Below are 22,674 nucleotides of genomic sequence, written 5' to 3'. Positions count from 1 at the left end.
AAATAAATTATGATGATGTGTGTCTATGAAAGCAAAAAAAATTACATTTTTCAAACAAATCTGAATTTAAAATGTTGTAAAATAATTGTCAAAATATTATGTCTAAGAACAATGCCAATAAACAGAACGTACAACACTACAAAAATATTTCTAGAAATTTCAATAGAATTTGTACCATGTATTTCATATTGCTGGCAGTTGGTGTCACTTTGGATCGTATTAAATTGTGGGTATCCACAGTGCTCTTGATAAAGTTTTCATTTGTGATGGAAGGAGGGTCTGCTCCCAATATTGCCTGGGGAAGGCAGAGAAGCAGGATCATGAGGTACAACATGTCAGGAGCTGCTGACAGAAAATTAAGATGGCTGCATGGTAAATAAGCTCCTCCTACTTGACTCCTGCTGGGATATGACTGGCTGTTATGAGGTGGAGACTTGAGGTTTGGACATCTGTACATCTGCTGCAGTAAAGAGCACATATTTTCTGTTTTCCAAAGTGAATGTCTCTTGTAAGTTACATGTCTTTATCACAGTTCTAATAATGCCAGAATACTGCATACCAGGGGCAGGCTGGGCTGGGGAAAATGGAGGCATGGCCCCACTGAACCAGACCCATAGTGGGCTACCTTATGCTCCTTATGCTGGGTAACTTTGCCACCTGTATTTTTTTTTCTTTAAAATACCTTACAGGCTGCTGAGTCTTGTCCCCAGGTTAAAATTTGACAGCCCTCCCCTGCTGCATATACTGTATCCCCTACTGCAATGTTTCCCAACCAGTGTGTCAGGACACATTTGTGTAAAATGGGAAAACTCTTACAATAAAAGTGTTGGATACACTGTTTGAATTATTTGTGATCTGAATATTGATAAGACATTAAACTAGTTATCTGTCATTTATTTTCTTTTCACATATTTATGCATATTGTTTGATTTTATTTATTAGAGTATTTTAACACTGTGTCACAAGAAAATGAATAATGTCAAAAGTATTGTGTATTAGAACAGCAAAAAGGTTGTGAATCTCCTATTGCATGATACACCAATTTTGTGAGAATGTTTGGACATCTATGGTAAGTCAGTGCCTTTTTTCTCTACATTTTTCCAGCTTGTCGCTTGTATCAGATACAATTGCATGGAAGATTCAAAGAGCAGCTATATCCTTAAAAAGTGTTTTCTTTACCATGATCAATTAACAGAAAAATTAAAGGACTCGATGCAGGTATAAATTGCGCTACAAAAATATATACATATATTTTACAGTTCTGCACAGCACACTTTTTTTTTTTAAAATTAAAAGTGGAACTGGAAGTCCGAGTGGGCTCCCAATTCCACAGCTCATGTGTGAATTGGTAAAGCTTGGTCACGTGTGCGCAAAGGGAAATAGTCTGGCTAGTAAAGCAGTAAGATCCCTCATACTGTTGTCTGCCAGTAACGCCGGTGAGCTGACTATCGCTCAGCTGATACAGGGAAAATGCAATGGTAAATTACAGCAATAGGAAGTGTTCTAACACTGCGAAAAGCAGCAATAGAAAATTAGTATGCTTCTAGCTTTACAATTACCTTAGAAGTGTTTATTAGGCATAGAAAGCATTATCATAAATAGTTTCAATTACATGTTATGTCAGGAGCTGCAATCCTCTGGCACAAGTAGGCACAACTAAGCACAACTTAGATCCACTCCTTACCATCATGGATATTTTATAATTTTGTTGCTGGAGCCATACTATTGAAGGAATGGTCATGTGCATTCATGTAAAATGGACTCTAGTCTCCTACGTCTCATTGCAGATTTAAATGACCGCAAATTCCCCCATGTATTGTCTCTATAAAACAAATAGTTAGAAAAGTAATACTACGACTAATGCCAATAATTACAAAAGATTCTTGTTTTTAATGATGAGGAAACATGGTGCAGCATGCCACCCAATAAATGTTGCCTACTTAGTGGGCCTGTGTGGATTTCGTATACAACAATGCCTGACTTTAGAACATGATGGCAGAAAAATAGGACATGTGTTTCACCAACTAACTGCTCAGGAACTAGCACTGTACCCATGCATGCACTTAGTGAGGGTCTCCAGTTGCCAGCAAACTTCCCCCATGCTTGAATCACCTCTTATGCAGAAGCCGGTAATTGGCCTCAAGGGAGGTTTTCTTTTTGTCCTTCAGCCCTAGTGATGTCATGGTGCTGCCAGAAGAAGGCAGGCGCTGTGCAGCCTACTACTGCACAAGGTCCGATCTGGTGACCCTGCCTCCTCTGCTACACACGCTGCCTATTAGCATAAAGAAAGCAGCTCACTGCCCTTTACTTAAAACAGCACGGATCTGCCCCCCCCTTCTACTCAGATGACACATGTACACTCTTTCCCCAGCCCATCTCTGACCCTTTGTCACACGCCGCTCTCCCATGGCTGCCACCCGGTAACCTGAGCATCTACTCATTCCTAATTCCCTGCTCTCTCCCCGGCTGTCAGGTCGGAAAACGGCTCTGCACATGCGCAAGGGATTGTCTCACCTGTGCTCACCTGCTCCGCTCATTCATGTTAGGAACCCCAACAGCCAGCAACACAAAACCCGGAGTCTACTCAGAAGTCTGGTTTTCGCTGGAGCCCCTAGTGGTGGGCACAGACTTGGCCGCAGACAGCTGAGGGTCGTGAGTTGTGCACTGACTGGGGAGAACCCAGCGATAGCGTAAAGGAGTAACAGCAGAGTGAAATCCGGGTAAGGGTCGAGGGCCTGAAGCAGACAGAATATCCAGTACACGGAACTGAGGTCAGAGGTCACAGGCAAATCAGCAGTGTAGGAGTCCAGGCAAAAAAGGGTCAAGGGACACAGGCAATCGAACGAAGACAGGGAACAGGCAAAGGTCGGCAACAATAAATCGAATCCAATAGCAACAAGAGCAGAGAACTGTAGCAGGCAAGCAACAGCAAGCTGGAACTATAACCAGCAGGGAGGGCTTGTCCCTTCCTGCCTTTTAAGCAAATGATGGCCAATCAGAAGTGGCCTGCAGGGGGGAATAATTACCCAGCTGGGCTGACATTTCAAATAATGCGCATGCGCCCGGCTATCATATGCTGGGATGCAGCGCTAGCATCTGAGAGCGTCCCGACCGTTGCCTAGGCAACGGCTGGGACCTAGAGGAAATGACGTCCCGGTCGTCCTGACGACGGGCGGGACACTGTCACAACCCCAGAAGTGAGTCGCGGTGGTGCCCAGAGCCGCCGCGTCTCATAACAATCCATTGGTTGCCTCTCATTTATAAGGCCCCTTCCAGCACCTCCTAGTGCTGGTTCTTCTCGTCAGACTCCTGGCCCGGAAGCAGCTCATGCACCCCTGCTTGGTCCTCAGCTCTCCTAGCGTGCTGCCGTGGATCGATTACCTGCTCCACTCGTTAGTAGCAACTACTGCAGATCACCGCTCTCATCTCTCCAAGTGTGCTGCTGTAAATCACCTATTACCTGCGCCACTCGTTAGTGGTAACTATTGCAGATCATCGCTCCAAGTGTGCTGCCGCAGATTCTCACTTATTTGCTCCACTTACTTAGTGGTAACTACCGCAGACCATCTCATCTATCTCTCTATGGAGTATCACAGAGCATCGCTCGGCACTCCCACTCATTAGTGGCTAACTAGTGCCTACCTTCTTCTCTGTACTCGGTTCTCTATCACTGCTCACTGGGAACTCCCCTAGAGGGCCGCGACCTGCAGGGTGGAAGCTGCAAAGACCAAATTCCCTTGCGGGAAAACCTTCCGCTTTCTTAGATTCCGCGCCTCTGGGTGGAGTACCGCCAATCTCAGTTGAGACCAGAAGGATCCCACTCATCCTAGTGAATCCTGACACCCTTCTTCCCTTACCATGTTGCTCCCTTTCCTCCCATAATTATGTCTCTGCCTTTCATCTCTCCCCATGTCTTTGTTTCCCCTTTGCGTTCATTTCTCCAATGTTGTATGGGTATCTCTTTCTGTCTCCCCATGTGTCTGTCTCTGTCCCCATTGTGTTTGTGTGTGGAGAAAAAAACCTATATTTTTTTTTTATTTCAGAATAAAAATAGCTTACATTTATTTAAAATATTTAAACACCTCCATTCACTGCAACTAACTACCATCGCTTTAAATTAACATTAATAGAAGTCGCGATGACACTAAACTGTAGTACTAGACAGCTCTTTATTCACAATCACTTGCGGTCATCATGCTGCTCCATCGGTGCTACAGGTAGATTTTGAATCTTATACAAATGTTGATAACATATTGTATCTAACTAATGTTGTTTAATTTCTTTAGCATAGTCACCATAATTTAGTAAAATAATGCCACCACCTTATCAGCAGGGTGGATTACTAAATACTAGTTACATATGGATATATATGTAGAGCGCTCTCAATTGGATATTTTAATGCTGCTCTTTATAAACACAAATTATAACACCATGGGAAAAGAGCACAGAATACTGCTATCTTCACCAGAATTTGCACAAAAAAAAAAGATAATAAGTATGTAAAGTGAAAATGTCATCACAGCAAGATAATAAATAAATAATATAGAACACAAAGATGTTGATGAAAATGCTGTGTGTGTATCAATACATGTGCATCGTTCTCATAAATGCTAGAATTCAGTGGATTCACTGGAATCAATACAAAGAAATAAATATATTGGTAATTTGTACACCGTGATTGCTCCAACAGACAGCAGCTTGCAATGTTTATAGCTCTAATACTGAAGTGGGGAGGCGCAGTAGAATTAGTTAAGCTATGTGGGGGCTTGCAGTGTTTATTTTTTTGTAACTTTTATTTACATATATCTACATTACAACCCTGTAGACAGTATAACAGTGTATCAAACGTGTAGACATTATAACAGTGTAGACGTTTTGATTACACCCCGTATGTCATGAGAGGCAACATGACAGGTAAAAAATAGTCTTCCTAGATTGTATTACTTAAAATACTTTCACCATTTTTATTGAGTAAAAAAATGCTCACTTTGGTTTATTGGATCTCCTCCCAGACTCTCACTCCCAGTCTGTTAAAGCATGTTTTTTATCAGGTAAAACTGATATAAATATTACAAACCTGTGATTTCTGTCTGTACTCAGGAATTATTGCAGAGAGTATTTCATCTGCAGTCCTATTTTTATGCCGTCTCTCACAAAAGCATTTTGATTAAGAAATCTTTGTCAAGGCGATGGCGAATAAGACCTGAACTGGACTCAAATACCAGACACGATATTACAGATTTTACTGAAAGACTCTCTACAATTAGCGATCATAAGTAAGTTGTAATACCACAGGAAAAGAGTGCAATAATACAGAAATTCCAGGCTGGTACTAGCAAAATTGGGGTTACAAAAAGCATGGGGTCCCCCAAATTTACTATTACCAGCACTAGGCTTTGCTAATGGCACTATAGAAGGGAAACCCACAGCAACATCTTTGGATTTGTGTTTTCATTCAAATTTTTATGTTCTTAAAAATGTATAGTAAGCAAATTAAAGACATTGAAACATATATTCATCATCCATCAGAGTTAATATGATAAATCATTACTTCTAGTATTGGGATTTAAAAACCTTCCCATTAATAGATTGATTCTGGGAGTTTATCTAGATCTTTCTGGTTTTTTTAGTATTCCCAGTTTGTCAATACTGTATGTTTCACTTGTTATTCATTTCAGAGAAGTGAGAAGCATGAGAAATATGGAATTTTGTAATTGCTTACATTTAATACTCCTATAGATCCATTAGGAACACATTACAACTAATTTTGTTGAAAGAAATACACTCGATTATGTTTCTTCTTTTTTGGTTAGTGGGGGATGTTTTCTTTGCTGCACATTTCATAATTATCGACTTAAGAATAGTTAAGGTTTTAGGGCCTTTTTTTGCACCTATATATCACTAAAGGTTGTGGAATCACATTTGTTGGTGTCACATTGTATACTATAAGTAGCTCATGGTTGCAGACATTTCACCCTCAATATATGTTACAAAAGATATAGAACACTTACATTTTTATAAGCTACCCTATGTACAATGGAGAATGACAAATAATAGGCATAGTCTACATTTTTGGTCTGCAAATCATTGGACACAACAGAAGAATGGGGAACCATAGAGAAACACAAAATCAAGACTAACTTTTTGGAAAGTGAACTTCTTTTGAAACTCTCTTTCAGATTTAATTTTTTTACAGTAGCGCCATTCTCTGTTTCCATTAGGTTTTTGAGCTTCAGTTACTGGTGTCACATCCAGTATTCTATGTTTTGTAAAAGTGTGGATTGTAGATTATACTTCTGCTCTACGAATTTCACTTGGAGATACTTGCCTCCTTTGAGCCCAATAGGTTGCCATTACTATCTTTGAATGTGCCTTTATAATGTTGGGCACTGTAAGACCATTCCCCTTACTACCTGTGTAATGACTTCACAGCTCCATCTTCAAGAGTATATTTGAAGGGGTATGCACCTGTTGTGTTCCAGACGGCAAGACAACAAATAACAAAATTCTCTGTTCTCTACAGATATATGAAGATTATACTGTATATACTAGTTGTGGTGAGTACAAACGCTTCTTCACATCATTCTCTGCTTGTGAGCAAAATGCTGGTAAGGTTATTTCTTGACGTCTATGAAAATCAGACAATACTTTAGACAAAAAGGCTGTATTTGTACGGAATATCACTATCTGGAAAAATATTTAGAAATTGTTCCTTGCGCCATAATGCATGTATATCCCTATTTTTACAGAAGTAATGTTCACCAAAAATACCTTTTTAAGAGTGAATCATTTAAACAAAGTCTTTTGCCAAGGTTTAAAGGGATGTTAGTATTGAGTCAAGTACGTGATTAAGATCCCATGGTGTAAAAAAATGGCCTAATGTATATATTCTTCTAACTGCTTGGAAGAAACTTATGAAGTCTTCCAACACGTGTTTTGTATATTTAATGCTGAAACTTGAACTTTCACAGACTTAAGACCCACACTTGTTTAGGCCTTCCTGTAAAAAGTCCAATAATTGTGGAAAACTTGGTGTCATTGAGCACTGATTGCAACAGCAGATAAAGCTTTTCAAATTCTATAGTAAATGATTGAATAATTTTGTTTTCTAGCATGTAACAAAATTGTAATTACTTGACTAAAGACTCCTTTGTTCCTAAGCCATATCCGCTCAGATTTCCACCTCATCAAGGAGAGGGTACTCAAGTTCGGGTGTAACAACACTTGGTTCTTGGTATATACAGATATAATGGTAGCTTTAGAAGAATTTCCCAGGCTATGGCAAAACATGGTCGCTGAAGCCAGAGGGGGGAAAAAAACCAAAACAAAAAAACACTTTAATTGCTTCAATTTTGATCTTTCTCAGAATTCTTGGAATGGGAGCAAATATGTATTCTAGATGAAACTTCCATGGTCTTGTCAAACCATCAATCCCCTCTGCTTTGGGATCTTTGAGTTGGGAGAAAAACCATCACAGCTTGGTATGCTGACCGTTGTCATTAAATCTATTTGTGATAGGCCAAAATTTTGTAGTAGTAGCCTTAACACCTCTTTATTCAAAGCCCATTCTCCTGGAAGCAAATTAAGTTGCTTTCCGCTCAATTCACGATCAGCGTTCGAACATTCATGATAACTGTACTTCTGATACCTCCTGTGTCATTCATGAATGCTTCCACTAGTTATCAGAGAATACCTTGAATTGCACATGGTGAAAGAAAAGTTGAAAATGCATAACTGCCTTCCAAACCGCACTCACATCTAGGATATTTATATGTAACTTTTTTTTATTTTGCTCCATGTACCCTGCACATCTGCAAGCTCAAATGCACCCCCAGTGTTTGGTGCTGTAATTGGTTATTAAAATGAGCCATTCTGCCTAAAAAATAGGTGTTCCTTGGTACATTTCACCAAACTGAGAAATTCTTTCTTGTTTGTCATCCCAACATTTGAGTAATTCTACGTTTTAAGGTTCACATGTGCCACCATGACCATGGTATAACGCCTATTGTGGATTTGAACATACCTAGAAAACTGAACCACTCTCTTATTGAAGGATATTGTTGATTGAGTATGTAATAAATCAAAATATTCTATTTTATCTAACCTCTCCTCTGAAATAGTCACCTTGTATTTTGCTGTGTCTATATATAGAGGTAAGAATTGTAATTCCGGTGGCGGTATTAGATGATATTTCTTCTGATCTTCCTACCATCAGGTTGTCATCCAGATAGGGCAAGACCATGACCCCCAGGTCTTTATTAAAACCGAGACCTGGGTGAATGTTCTTGGGGATGTTGACTGACAGAATGATAGGAACAAACAGAAATTAGTGACTTAGAACCCAAAATCTGAGAAAAACAATAATGTTGAGATACTGCTGGAATATGAAGATGCATTTTGCAAATCTACTGTTGCTAGAAAAATGTCTTAGCGCTAAATGCGTTCCCCAAGGCCTTTCGAAACTTGCTCTGAGAAGAAAAGTAAGCTCCACAAGAAATAAAACACTATACAAACATACTCATCTGCTTACGCTACTGGGCAAGATGGGACAACAAAAACGAACACAATCTGAGGAAGAAGAGTCACATATAGTCCTCAGGGTTTTCTTTTCCTGTGTGTGGTCAGCCAAGAAGGTTAAACCATTGGTTAGGGCTGCCAGGGAGTCCGAAGAGCAAAAAGACTGCATGTAGCAGCTCCCAGGGCTTCATCTAGGGGCAGGAGCACATTTTTCAGAATATGGTAGTGCAGCTTAAACTTAATGCAAAGTAGAGGGAAAAAAAAAAAAAAAAAAAAAAAAAAAGGTCAAAGCTACAATCTTGGTGCTTCTGCCAAACTGTTAAAACATGCAGCTTGTTGCATATTTCTTTCATTGTATCATTTAATAAAATATGAATATTTGAAATCTCTGTATATAACATGTAACAGAATAAAGTAAACGAATAACAACTATCCTGACATAAAACAATGCAGCAAAGTAAGGCATGGGTTTTTAGCATCTCTTGATATAAATTAGTCTTTTACGTTGCGCTTCCTCAACCCATCAGATATCTGCCTTGATGCCACTTCTGCCTCCTCAAATGGAGCACTGTCTTCAGAGGGAGAGACCTCTGCTTGTATGGCAGACTCTTCAGTAACAGAGTTGTGTCCAGTTAAATCTGTCTTCTCTGAGTTAGGTATGGATTCATCTCTTTCAGTAGCTTCATCTATTTCACAGATGTTTGAATCCTGAGACTTAAATGAATGAATAAGACCTTCAAGTGTATCTTCATATGCTTGTTTAGCTACAAAACACAAGAAAATATTATACAATTTGGTAAAGACCCATTCTGGCATCCCTAGTAGGATTCACAGTCCCATCATGCTTCACCACATAGTAGGGAGTCTGACATGACAACTATTAGACACACATACTGCTCATAACAATCCACAGGAATATAAGAATGTTCTTGACTGCATGGTGAAGTTGGGTAGAAATGAGAATCTAAAAATAAATGACGCAACCGTCATTGGTTTGTGGACCTAGAACTTTCAGATCCATCGTTAATCTGAGGCTGAAACTGTAAACAGTTCCTGAAGGTCCAGGTGCCAGGGTTTTTAGTTTAATCTGCATAAAGATACCTTCTCTGCCATAGGTCAGAGTTACTGCATGGAGTGGCCAATGTTTGCTGACCCCTTAGTCAACATTCCCAGACTTCACGAATATGCTCCCTGTACAATGCTAAATCAGAAAAATATAGAATGTGTATTGGTTCCCTTCAATAGGGCAAACTATTTTCAACTGTGGCCCAGAATTAGTTAAATTGGGTAATATTAACACAGAAGTATTGGTAGCTAGAACATAAGTTGCCCTGAAAATATACAAAAGAATCTGAAAGAAACATTATCTGAAGTAGTAGATTTTGCTGCCAGTACTGTATCCACTACTAACCTAGGTAAACCTTATGTCAGTATCAGTTCAGGATATGCAAAGTTCCAGGTTGACAGCCACACCGGCTCCTCCTACAAACATTTTACACAAGATGCCTTGGACACCCCCCACAATCTTCAGATTATTCTACAAGCTGTAAATATATATTATATATATATATATATATATATCATGAAATTAAAACAAATAGATTGGCCACATGGATCAATCTGTTTCTTATCACAGTCAGCACCATTTATTCCTCACTGCAGGTTTGCATTTTTTTGGCAGCTGGTGTAATTACAACTCAATTTCATGTTTTGAAAGAACGGGAATTACCTCAATCAATCCTTAATATTTTTTTATGTTTTGTTGTTTCTTTGTAAGTTTTAAAAATTGCCCTCTTTTTGAATAAATCCCGTGTCCCAGTGCAAGACAGGGACCATATATTATGGAACTGAATAATACACCTTAATGGCTAACCCCTAGACTAGCTCTCACTCTTCTGCAGCAAGTTTCTGTGTGGGAGAAGGGTGCTTCTCCAACTTAACAGGCAGACAGTAAGTGACAGCTTGTAATAAAGATGTAGGAAGGGCTTCAGCAGTGTATAACATAGTGCAGAAGTAATGTTTTACTTTTTTAAACTGGTGCAGTGAAAAGTTAAGTTAACAATCCACAATGTATTTCACATTCCTCATTGGTATGTGAAAAAAGGTCTGTTTTGGTGGGTGTGGCTTAGGGGACCATTACCTGAGTTACGAAGAGCAGACTTATCCATTCCACTTTTCTTCATTAGCTGCCTGATCGATTGCAGTTGACTCATAATTTCATCCTTCTGCTCACTGGCCAATGTATTAACACTAAAATGAAAAAAAATAAAATAAATATCACTTTGCATAAATAATTTATTACTCTCAATGAACGCACAATATTACATTTATGAGCAGCAGTGAAAGTCCTATAAACCTTGACTGTAATTTAGCACAGATCCATCAGATGTATGGTGACCTCCCATATGTATGTGTGCTTATCATTCTCTTGTCATATGTATACACTTCTCATGAGCTATAGAAATGCTTATTTAATATAGTGCTATATGATGGACACCAACAAATGTCAACTATTTACTATTATTTCTATTTTAGCTGTGGAGATCTCTCTACCATGCTTAATTACAGCCTATGAAAGCAAGCAGTGCAAAATGTAAAATCTTGCCAAAAATCACTTACATCCATTATATTATGCAGGAGAACCAGTTTCCCTTTGTTATTATGGGGAATGGGATATTGAGGTGGGGGTGTTTTTACAATGTTTATCTTCCTTTGTACTTACAGGTCTTTTAACAGGGCTGATTATTAATGTTAATTAACATATTGTCACGAATGGACAATATGACAGAAATAAGGGGCCAGTAGGTGAAATCTAGTAATCAGTAAAGATATGTATACATTGACATTAATATAAAGGGCTTCTACACAATAGGTGCCAAGAGACATTTTTTATGCACATTGGCCAATTGGCTTCGGTCAACTTATACAATTACAGAAGATCGAGTCCACTAACCAGCCTGTAATGCATTACATAGAAATACTGTTTAAAACAATTGTAAAAAAATAATAAGAAAAATAAAAAATAACCACCCAATGTGAATAGGATTTACTAAAATGGGGTGTAGAGGATTAGGACATTTAAGGGTATATTTACTAAACTGCAGGTTTGAAAAACTGTATATGTTGCCTAGAGCATCTAATCAGATTCTAGTTATTTATTTAGTACATTCTACAAAATGACAGCTAGAATCCGATTGGTTGCCTATAGGCAACATCTTCACTTTTCAAACCCGCATTTTAGTAAATAATCCCTGAAGCGTTTGTTTTCTTTTTTCCTTTTAGTTACAGCTATGATGTGATAGGTAAAACAGCTTCCTGCTCTACATAGCCTCCCCTGGTTATCAGGGCAATCTTTTGCTTATCTCTCCCCATCTCAACATCTCAGCTGTATCATTTGGTCAAAGTTACCTGCTGTTGATCTTGACCACATAATTTGGCTGGTATATCCTACTATGGCAGACTATGATGATCTTTTTTCAAATAGGTGGTACAATGCACAGAGTGATTTGGAATGTAATATATGTTGCATAATTTCTTTTTCTTTAAAAAAGAAGTTATAAGAGATTTTGAAAAGGAGATAATCAGATGCATGCTTAAAAGGTACTTGCTATATAGAGGGGAAAAAAAAAATCTGTGTGGGACTGCTGTTTTAAGGAGCTACATCCTCAAAAATAATGATTCAGACCACAAAATGGCTATCGCCACTGTAGACAACAGGTGCACTTTAATATTTATAGGAAGAAACTACATTCAACTATTGCAATACATGGTCTCAAATAGGTCTATTATACAGACCTGAGCAAGTTTTATGTAACAGGTAGCCCTAACAAGCCAATAGTCATCACATCACACATGGCAATACAGAGACACAGTATTGAAAAAAAATGAAAGTAAATTTTCTTTCAAACTACCTTAATAGTGTAAAATAGAAAATGCAATATTTACCAATTAGATAGTGGATCCAGTTGTGTCAGTAAGGAATTTAACATGTTCTCTGTTTGGGAGAGGTGTCGTTCTAGCGCCATAAGTTGATTTTCTGAAATGTTTCAAGTAATTAAAAAATAATTTTATATATATATATATATATATATATATATATATATATATATATATAATATATATATATATAATATATATATATATAATATATATATATCTTTTTCATTTCTATCACAGTTGAACAGCAGTTGTTTTTCACAAGAAAATAAGATATGCAGTAACAGATTAGACTAAAGAAGTGCATCTTCTAATAATGAGGTTCTTGTTTGGTTGTTTACACAGGACGGTTATTGGTCTACCTAGCTTATTAGCTTTGAGGAAGTGGCCAGATGTTAAAATTTTAATCTGGGTTAATTTCAGGTTTCTTGTTTAATGAAGATAATGAAACGGAGCAAGTTGGTGACACATTAGAAAAATTAATAGGAAAGCACCAACAATGTTTAGAATTTGAAGGACCAACATTAATTTGTAATAAGAAAACTGCCTGCTACATGTGATGCTGCTCCAGGCAAATAATAAGATCACGTTCAGTCCTATTTAAAGTAAAAATTAACCATGCACCACACTAACTGCCAAGTCTGAAAGATAAATTGTACATTCCTAGAGCTTTACCCGCTGCTCCACCTTCAAATAGGAGCTGGGGCCAATAGCTGAGAAAAGAAACAATGCCGCATAAAGCAGAAAGGAACTGGGGGCTGCAGGTGATGGTGCAGAGGGCCGCATGCGGCAATAGGACCGACTATTGTCCATCACTGCACAAATCCATTATACTAAAACACAGGATGTGTTGCTAGAAGATGTCTATAAATAAAGTTATTAAAAAAAAAATGATTAAAGTACCAACACACAATGTATACATACAGCGTAGAGAGCCAAAGTAGGCCAGAGTAGGTGACAGCGTGTACGTGTGGGAGGGGCTGTATGACAGCCCGACCTTTTAAACGCAAGAACGTACAAAAAGGGTGACAAGAAGACAAGTAAAGTACACGCTCATTTAGATGGCGTGAACTGTATCAAAGTAATACAAAACCATTGAATGATATATCGGAGTGCGAGGTCTATTTTCTGTAATGTAATGAGGAAGGAAGGGATAGGGATGTAAGGGGTAGTAATGGGTTGGGGTGGTGACTGAGACAAAACATAGGACTTCCAGCAACCAGCGTTCCTCTATTTGAGGAAAACTGAATCAGCATATAACATCATATTTACCAGGTTATAAGAAGAGGAATGAAGTATTCTGAGGGTGAGTACTGGTGTATGTCTATTATTGTTTTTTTTTTGTTTTGTTTTTTAAAAAATGATTAAAGTGGTATTTATGAAAATCATAGGAAACTATAAGTAATTTATATTGAAAACAAAATTTTAGTTTATTATAGTATACCTGTTTCCATTGCTTTTTTGTTATCCTCTTTAGAAGATTTTGATTTGTTGTTCTCCTTTGACTTGATCTTCAAGTGGATAAAAGCAAATTAATAATCCTGTGGTGTTTTTTGTTTCTTTAATTAGTTGATTAACAGCTTACATATCAATGCTTATAATTTTCTAGATCAACAAAAAAATACCTATATTTTTACAGTTAAATACATTTTATTATGAAACAAAAGAGATTTATCTACTAAATAAAAGTTGCAAATCCTATCTTGATCTCCTCTGACTCAATGGCTTTTGACTATTTGACTATAGCATGACCTTAACAACGGCCTTGACTGTTTATTACGTCTCAACTATTTGAGGCAACACGGTGGCTTAGTGGTGAGCACATCTGCCTCACAGCACTGGAGTCATGAGTTCAATTATCTGTGTGGAGTTTGTATGTCCTCCCCCTGTTTGCATGGGTTTTCGCCAGGTGCTCCTGTTTCCTCCCATATTCCAAAAATATACTAGTAGGTTAATTGGCTGCTATCAAATTGACCCTAGTCTCTCTCTGTCTCTGTATGTGTGTATATGTTAGGAAATTTAGACAGTAAGCTTTAATTTGGCAGGGACTGATGTGAGCGAGTTCTCTGTATAGTGCTATGGAATTACTGGCACTTTATAAATAGATGACTGCATAATAATATTATTTCACCATGTACTACACACCAACAATATAGAACTATTTTTTGTTTTAGGTGGAGTATCCCTTTAAGAAGAAAAATAAGTGGTCCAAAAATTTTAGGAAACAAAAAACAAAAACACATTTTTATATTATATGGTGTTTCCCATACTACTTAGATTGGAAGCTCATTATGGAGTATGGACTGGATGTTTTCAAGAGATATTATTCCAAGAAAAATAAATACACCAAAAAAAGAAAAATGTACATAGTCACACCCATGTCACTATTCGTTTGCCAATATTTTTCAAACACACAATAAGTAGAAGCATTAATTAATGAAAATTGCTGCTACTTACTTTTGTAAACTTGTATGCTGCAAAGACAGCCACCCCCACAGCATAGATTGGCATAAGCGTGAAAGCCATGCTTCGACCACTGCCCACATTCTCATTCTTCAGTTCTTTTTCCATTGCACCTTTCATCTGATCACGGTTAGTATAACTCTTTTTTGATCCTCCTCCAGGTATGTGATTTTTATCATCACTCTCTAGAACAATTTATAGTAAAAATTAACCATGCATCACACTAACTGCAAAGTCTGAAAGATAAACTGTACACTCTAGGCATTACAATCTGCATTCCACATCATGCACTGGAAAGAATGTTGTATGATCACCAAAACAGGTTCTGTGAAATGTCTACAAGTGTTCAGTATTTTTTCCACCTCTAAGAAGAGAGATGGTCTTAGCAATACATGAAAGAATTAATTTCAAAATTAGTTAAGTATTGTTCAATAATGGTTACTGCATTTGGCCTTACAGATGTAAATTAAAAAGGTTTAAAACGGTTATAGAAATATGAGAGTGTTGTACTTGAAATCTTCTAAAAGCAATTTACCAGAATGAATTTCCTGTTCTACAAAAAGTAGCCAGATTAAACATGCTTCTCGACCATGCTAATGCGGTCTATCTTCCCCACAACTAATCAATACAGTTAAGGCGTTTTAGCATGGAATGCAAGTATGTCTTATCCAGGGAACAAACAAATACAGCAGCTGGTTTTTCAAGTAATGCATGTACTAGAATATAAAATTTACAATTAAAAGCATAAAAAATTATCAAAATTAAATTTATGAACTGAGCAGACTACATCAAGTTTGCTGCACATTATTATTGTCATTGATCTGTAATGCAACACAGTGCCGGATAGTGGGGAAAAAAATAACATATATAAACTGGGACATACAAGGTAGACAAAATGAATTCACGTGTGAAAAAGAAGGGTGGAGGGACAGCCCAGCTCATGAGAGAATTTCTAGTCTAATGACAAAGAGGCACTGCTGAGTCAAGAAGAGCGAGTGTGACTCAAAATAGAGATTGGAACAGTAGAAAGGGTTTTCCAGTGTGCGCAGTATTGGTGGGAGTAGGGTAAGGTATAATAAAGAGAGCTTATAAATTTGAAGGCTGGGGGAAAAGAGTCTGATTGGGCATGGTAGGGAATTCCATAAGTGGCTAATGACGCTTGAGAAGTCTTGTAGATGGGAGTGAGTTATAAGAGACAAAGCAAAATACAGGTCAGAGGTAACTCCGAGGCATGAGGGAAGAGTATTTCAAGATGACATTTGTAATATATAAGGGGTGGTGGTTTTGAGGGCTCTGTAGGTGAAAACAAGGAATTTGAATCGGGTTCTGTAGGTTATAGGAATTCGAAGAATGGTGCTGCAGATGTGGACTAGCAGAAGAGTAGGACCAGTCTAGCTGAACATTTAGGACGGAATAAAGCTTGGGGAGGGTAATGCCAGATAGGAAGAGGTTGGCATGAAATGACGGAAAAAAAAAAAGTTTTTAATTGCAACTGGGACAGAGACTGGTTGTGAGGAAGAGAAGGATAGGGCAGAGTCAAGAGCAACATGAAGGAAGGGAGATTGAGGAAATAATGTGCGTTGTTGACAATGTGAGAGATTTGAGGGGAGGAGGGAAAAGCGATAAGACCTTGGACAATCTAATCTTTAAGTAGCATTGGAACATCCATGTGGAGATAGTATAGTGACAATTGTTCAGACAAGATACAAATGGTAGCACATACAAGCATCACACTATTTCCATTGCAATGCATAACTTGTATTACCTGCAGGGGCTGGCTGGGCCGAGTGCAGGAGGGCATCTACCCCCTGGCCCAGCACCAAGTGGGCTACATTGGGCTGGGTCACTGGGCTACCTGTATTGTTTTTCTTTAAACTGTTCCTAATAGGCTGCTGAGCCATGCCTCATCCCCAGGCTATAACATACCAGCCAGTCCCCGATTACCTGTCTGTGTAGTTTAGCATTAAACTAGTCCCTACACTGACAAATTATACTGAAAAGTATCTTGTTTCCTACCAGTAAACACGTTGCCGAAATACAGCATTGAAAACGCATAAACAAAACAACTAAATTACGTTTAAAACGGACCATGAAAAGTGAAGAACGCAGAGTTCCTTGATGTGCAGGATTCAAATAATGCAAGCAGAATCTTTAATGCACATTTCATTGAATGTCTGCTCCTTACTGTATAAATACATACATATAAATACAAACATAAAGTTTCTACTTCATCTCATCACAAGTATTTAATATTTCAGACTTTAACAACGGACCATTGGATACCTCTGTGTGATCGGCCATGTATTGGAGGAGGCATCTTTCGAGTATCCCGCCTGCTAGTGTCCCTTACACCGGCCCCTCCAAACATTTTGGGCAAGAGGAAGCACGCACATAGTGCCAGAGACACGGTGAGCAGCAAGTACTGGGAGCCGGAGAGAACCATGATGACTGTCTGCGCCTACCTTACTCAGACTGATACTCCCACCAGGGCTGCAAACTCTGAAATGAAAAACAAACATCGCTAAGTAAAAAACAAGCCCAAGCCAATCCTAAAAAGCCCACCTTACAGGGGACAGGGGTGTTACTGTAGTGAAAACCAAGTGTATTGTACATTATTAAATAAATACATATAAAGATTTCTACAATTTGTCTTCAATGTGTATATAATGATATTTATCAGCACATATTGGCTTTTAAAGTTTACTAGAATTTTTATAAATATTCAAGGTATTTATTGTAAGATAAGTATTATTAAATCAGTGTAACAGTTGTATAAATATAAGATGTTACTCATGTTTCCTCCGAAGACAAATTTGAATTGGAGGTGGACATTACCTACTGTATATATTTTCACACAGTCCTTTGTATGTATAATATTGTTTCTAAGTAAAGATTAAATAAAACAATATCTTACAACAATAGAGGACAAACCACATTAACAAAAACAAAATAACTTTATTATTTAACCACTGTAGGTAACATTTTTGCAGTTTTAAAAACAATTCACAATATTAAAACGCATACAAAGAATGCCACAAAGTATTTTGACTCATTCGGTTCCTCAGCTTCAAATTCAAACTAAAACAAATACTATTAGGGGGTAAATGTATTAAAGTCCGATTTGTTCAAGTCGCGGGAAATCGGCGACTTTGCAGCTAAAATTTAAAGCGGTGATGGCTTGTAAAGACCTTTACAAGCCATCGCCGCTTTAAATTTTAGCTGCAAAGTCGCTGATTTCCAGCGACTTGAACAAATCGGACTTTCATGCATTTACCCCCAGGTGTTAGTTCAATTTTTTCTCCCTTGTCTGTAAAATCTGTCACATGTCAGATCTAAGCTATACATATTCACGAAATGTAATAAGCTGAATGCATTATATGGGAGAGCATGTGAACAATCTTGAAAGTGTACAATGTGATCTGTTGGTTTTCCTTCAGCTAGATTTATTAATATGCACTATAAAATGGTACAAAAGTAATATTTCCTACCTTTCCAGTGATCTATCAAATTTTAGGTACCATTTAAATTGCACAAAACAAATTCTATCCCTATATCCTCAGCCTTTGAAAACTTAACACTGCTTACCATGACACCTTATTACCCCAAAAAAAATCTCAATGGAGTCCATTTTAACAACCTGATGATAACCTAATGTAACTGCTGAATCTGCAAGGTAGTAAACAGAGCACAGGAAAAAAAAAATGTATGAATGTCAATTAGACAGAAAAGTTGTTACCATTACCAGCTGAAAGATCTGGTCCTTTGTAGGTAAGGTTTTTGGCTTGTTCCCTCAATAGAACAATTAATAAAATTCAAAGATAATACTATACTCCGTTTCATACAGCAGCTGGTGCAGTAAAACATTTACCAATTGTTTTCTCACTTCTATTAAAATGCACTGAATGAGAGCGTTAATAATTCCTATACTTTATTCATCTACTATGAATGGTGACCAGTCAGGGACAAATACGAGACACATACGAGAATGTAATCAGACTAATACCCTGTTTCCTTGCAGACAGAGGACATGCAATGAATGTGTTAAGATGTTAACCATTAAATGAGGCCACATCTTATATCCTGCAACGGTCCCGTCTGTCTCCTACATCTACCAGGCTCAGTGATAATACTTTTATTCTGCATACAGACAGAGCACATATAAATATAATATACAGTAGAGAGAACATAGGGTACACGAAACATACCACAGACAGACGTATTGACACAAGAGACTCCTTTCTCCACCCCCCTGGTTACTGGGGCCTCAGCTATACCCACCCCAAGCATTCCTGCACAGGTTCCCCAATAAACCTCACCGGGAGACCCGGATTTCACCCGTTCTTCAGTCCCCCAGCCTCTCTCACCTCTTCCCGGTTCCACCACTCCCTTCAGTACTGTAGCCGTGGTACCGCCCTGGAGTTAACGTCCTGTACTGCGCTCATTGCAAGTAGCAACTATAAACTAGAGTCGAGAGCTCACACTGTCTCCCAGCCGTAGTACTTACACTCGGGTGTGATCCATACCTCCCCGTGACTCTGATTGGCGGCGTCCTGGGAGTGACGTGTCCATACTGCGGGGTATGTATGTATAGCACACCACACACCACATATCCCTGTAAGAACAAACCTTGTGATCCTACCAATAACACAATGGGCGCAACCAGCTCTATAACAACATATCTATAGATACACACTACTGTCACACCCGCAAAGACCGCTTCTCTGATTACCGCCACACTTACATTACTCATATGAAACTCTGAAGTGACGTACAAGAAGGCATCCAATGTGCTCTGTGCGTTCCAGGGTGGAACGCAAACACTCCCTGAAGTCGCATGTGAGTTGCCATGGTTACACACTACACCTTTTATCTTCCGAATACTGCTTCTGCTGTTTTCTCACCCGAAATCAGAGTGCTGATTTGAAGCCAGGTGAGTCCATCCGTGTGACCATTGTATTGTGTAACTAACTCTTCTTGAGGAAGTTTTTTTTTTTAAGGAAATGTAGATATGTATGCATAGGCCCCAAACATGGTTCACATACCTTCCTAAAAATAAATACACTCCTGTTGGAGTTTTCACTAGTTTCTTTTGTGCAGTTTTGCAAGTTTGTGTGCTGTGTGATATTGTATTAGAACCGATGGAGGTGGTTCTTTTCTAGGGTAAAAATAACGTGTTGTTACAAAGAAGTAGACATGTAATGACATTAATACATTTTAAGACAGTTTTGTGCAGATAATTTATTTGGTGGTAAGGGTACCTCCAGAAAAATGATAAACAGATCGCACTGCATTTATTTTACAAAAAATATTGGCAGTTTTGCAGCACTATATGTATCTATAGAGGTAATAATAACTTTTGAACAAACACATTCTCAGAAAATGCTTACCTAGGATAATATGGATCTGTGCATCAGTTTATTTGCTGCCATTTGTTGCCCTGTTTTCTCTCAAACTCCAGGGCATTGTTGAAGAGACATTGTTGTTCTTTTGCTGAACTTGACAGTGACCCTCCCCATCACAGATAATTGCCCCTAGGCTTCACAAAAACAAATATAAACAAGCTTTCTCAATAACCAAATTTGTCTGGAAAAACAGCAACTTACTTCTAAAACAATTTTACTTTATTTGGCTTTCAGAAAGGAAATATTATATGGCCTTTAGGCAGGCCCGGTGCTCCCATTAGGCAAGGTTAGGCAGTTGCCTAGGGTGCAGTGCTCTGGAGGGCACCTGGAGGACGCCACAGAATAAAAATTACTTTAAAATTGTGCGGCGACCGCTGACCATACCTTCCACGGCCGCCGCACAGCTTCCGATAAATCCACGGGGAGGGGGGAAGGGGCTATGGATCACCACCGCCGCCTCTCTACTCCGTCTCCTCCCCTCCACTCACTGACTGTCGGGCGTGACATCATTACGTAAAGGTAAGGAAAGACGTGGGGAGGCGCGGATTGTGAAAGTGTGCCTGGGGGGGGGGGGGGCGCGGATGTGAAAGTGTGCCTGGGGGGGGGCGCGGATGTGAAAGTGTGCCTGGGGGGGGCGCGGATGTGAAAGTGTGCCTGGGGGGGGGGCGCGGATGTGAAAGTGTGCCTGGGGGGGGGCGCGGATGTGAAAGTGTGCCTGGGGGGGGGCGCGGATGTGAAAGTGTGACTGGGGGGGGGGGCGTGGATGTGAAAGTGTGCCTGGGGGGGGCGCGGATGTGAAAGTGTGTCTGGGGGGGGGGGGCGCGGATGTGAAAGTGTGCCTAGGGTGCCAAGGACCCTAGCACCGGCCCTGCCTTTAGGGCTTGACAAAAATTCACATCCCATGGGTGCCTCAGCTTTTTCATTTTACAATTATGAAAGACCTGAATATTACCCATTATCTCAAGGCTTGTTTTCTCTGTAGCAATAATAAAATAACTAATTGAATTCATATTACCTAATATAAAATGTATTCAAGAAAATTCAATTTAGAAACAGTCTTGGTGGAATTAGAATCATAATTGTAAAACTGTAGTGAAACCAACCACTGAACTATATATGATGTTTGTTTTGTCATATAGAGCAGCACCTGTTTTCTGTAACATTGTAATTATATCATACATGTCAGTGACATATGCAGTGTGACCCATCGCCTTTCTAAAGGGCAACATAACCCACAAATAGACATTTCTTTACAAGCATTTAAATAAAATTGTTGTGTCTTACCCCGCTACACCACTACACCTTTGTTATAAAGTAAAGTGTAATTATAAAGATTGTCAACTTTTGCACCAGATAAAAGCGCACAAACTGCTCATTGGGGGCTTTGAGCTACCATGTCTAAAGTAGTGCTGATATATGATAAATATGTTTAAATGATAAAGCACTGCATGTTAGTTATGTATGCTGTCACCTTTCTGTCAATATTACCATTTGTGTATTCACCAACTTGCATCTTGTAACAAGCATTTTTGTTAAGTGGAAAAAAATCATGCCACATAGAGCAGTGTCTGAGCTTGCCTAGATAGCTGTATGTGTTATTAGCATGGTGTTATATGGAAGACTGCAGTGATCCATCCAATCAGATGTAGACTACCTTATTTAATATACTGTCTCTCAATGCCATGGATTGATCTCTATGAAAATTCTAGGCACATTTGGCTGGTAAGTAGTATTCAGGAGGATCCAGAGGAGCTCTACATTGTGAGTCCCAGGGAAACGATCACCACTAAACTATTAGTTAAATAGTGAGGTACATTTACATATCATATAAAGCTGTACTTAAACAACAATGCAAATGTATCATGTTGATAATGTCCACTTAGCTATTTCTTGATCTCTTTTCTGAGCATTAAATAGTATAACAGATATTAACGTATGCTATTGATATTTCTTTTGTTTCATTTCAGTGCATTTCAGGATGAATTTGGAGATAAAAGGAGTAGCTGCCTCTCCTAGAGGCCATACCCATCTCTCATCCAAAAAATCTCTTGCTAAGGTACTTATAATTTGAACTTAGTTTTAATATTTTAATTATACAGTTTTCATACAACACACCATGTAAAATGGTAATATTGAGCTAAAGAAATGATAAGCATTTATTTTTAGAGATGAGTGATGCAAACGGCAGGTGAAGATAGGACTGGCTACTTGATGACGAGTTAGGATGGGTGTAGCTATAGAATTAAATCTGGAAAAATGTTAGTATAGCATGTTTAATGAGTTTGATGCAATGCAATTATAGCAATATAATTTCCTTTCTTATTATTTATTACAGTTGTGACCAAATATTTTCACC

At 38.5% G+C, this 22,674-nt stretch overlaps 3 protein-coding genes and 1 long non-coding RNA gene across 9 annotated transcripts in view; 2 read left to right on the top strand and 2 right to left on the bottom strand.

Moving 5' to 3' along the window:
* The window catches only part of GLIPR1 (GLI pathogenesis related 1), a 39,449-nt gene extending 38,969 nt beyond the window's left edge, over positions 1-480 (bottom strand). For all 4 annotated transcript variants that reach the window (XR_012691370.1, XM_075209550.1, XM_075209551.1 and 1 more), the window contains exon 1: positions 176-480. Coding sequence is in view for 3 of the 4 variants with exons in the window: in XM_075209550.1 (XP_075065651.1) it covers positions 176-478 (303 nt within the window). In the remaining variant the exon portion in view is untranslated. The remainder of the gene's footprint in view (positions 1-175) is intronic.
* LOC142152673 (uncharacterized) lies at positions 433-14,690 on the top strand. Its single transcript, XR_012691371.1, has 3 exons — positions 433-508; positions 13,693-13,759; positions 14,628-14,690. It is a non-coding gene; the product is annotated as an uncharacterized LOC142152673 (long non-coding RNA).
* LOC142152671 (uncharacterized) lies at positions 8,861-19,504 on the bottom strand. Of its 3 annotated transcripts, none has more exons than XM_075209547.1 (7): positions 19,421-19,504; positions 17,200-17,415; positions 14,911-15,101; positions 13,898-13,964; positions 12,463-12,553; positions 10,658-10,767; positions 8,861-9,281 (listed from the first exon to the last, which is right to left on the bottom strand). In XM_075209547.1, the coding sequence occupies exons 2-7, from the start codon at positions 17,357-17,359 to the stop codon at positions 9,010-9,012; spliced, it is 891 nt and encodes a 296-aa protein (XP_075065648.1). In that variant the 5' UTR covers positions 17,360-17,415; positions 19,421-19,504; the 3' UTR covers positions 8,861-9,009. The 3 variants fall into 3 exon arrangements, with proteins under 3 accessions (XP_075065648.1, XP_075065647.1, XP_075065649.1); XM_075209546.1 differs by having other exon boundaries at positions 19,281-19,496; XM_075209548.1 differs by lacking the exon at positions 19,421-19,504 and adding an exon at positions 19,122-19,241.
* Positions 19,505-19,621: 117 nt separating this feature from the next.
* Positions 19,622-22,674, top strand: part of CAPS2 (calcyphosine 2) — a 95,406-nt gene continuing 92,353 nt past the window's right edge. The window contains exons 1-2 of the mRNA XM_075209545.1: positions 19,622-19,846; positions 22,286-22,374. Coding sequence (XP_075065646.1) covers positions 19,702-19,846; positions 22,286-22,374 — 234 coding nt within the window. The 5' untranslated portion in view covers positions 19,622-19,701. The remainder of the gene's footprint in view (positions 19,847-22,285; positions 22,375-22,674) is intronic.

Source organism: Mixophyes fleayi, chromosome 4 (genome assembly GCF_038048845.1).
Source record: "Mixophyes fleayi isolate aMixFle1 chromosome 4, aMixFle1.hap1, whole genome shotgun sequence".
NCBI classification, from domain to species: domain Eukaryota; kingdom Metazoa; phylum Chordata; class Amphibia; order Anura; family Limnodynastidae; genus Mixophyes; species Mixophyes fleayi.
This window is presented reverse-complemented; position numbering and strand designations above follow the sequence as displayed.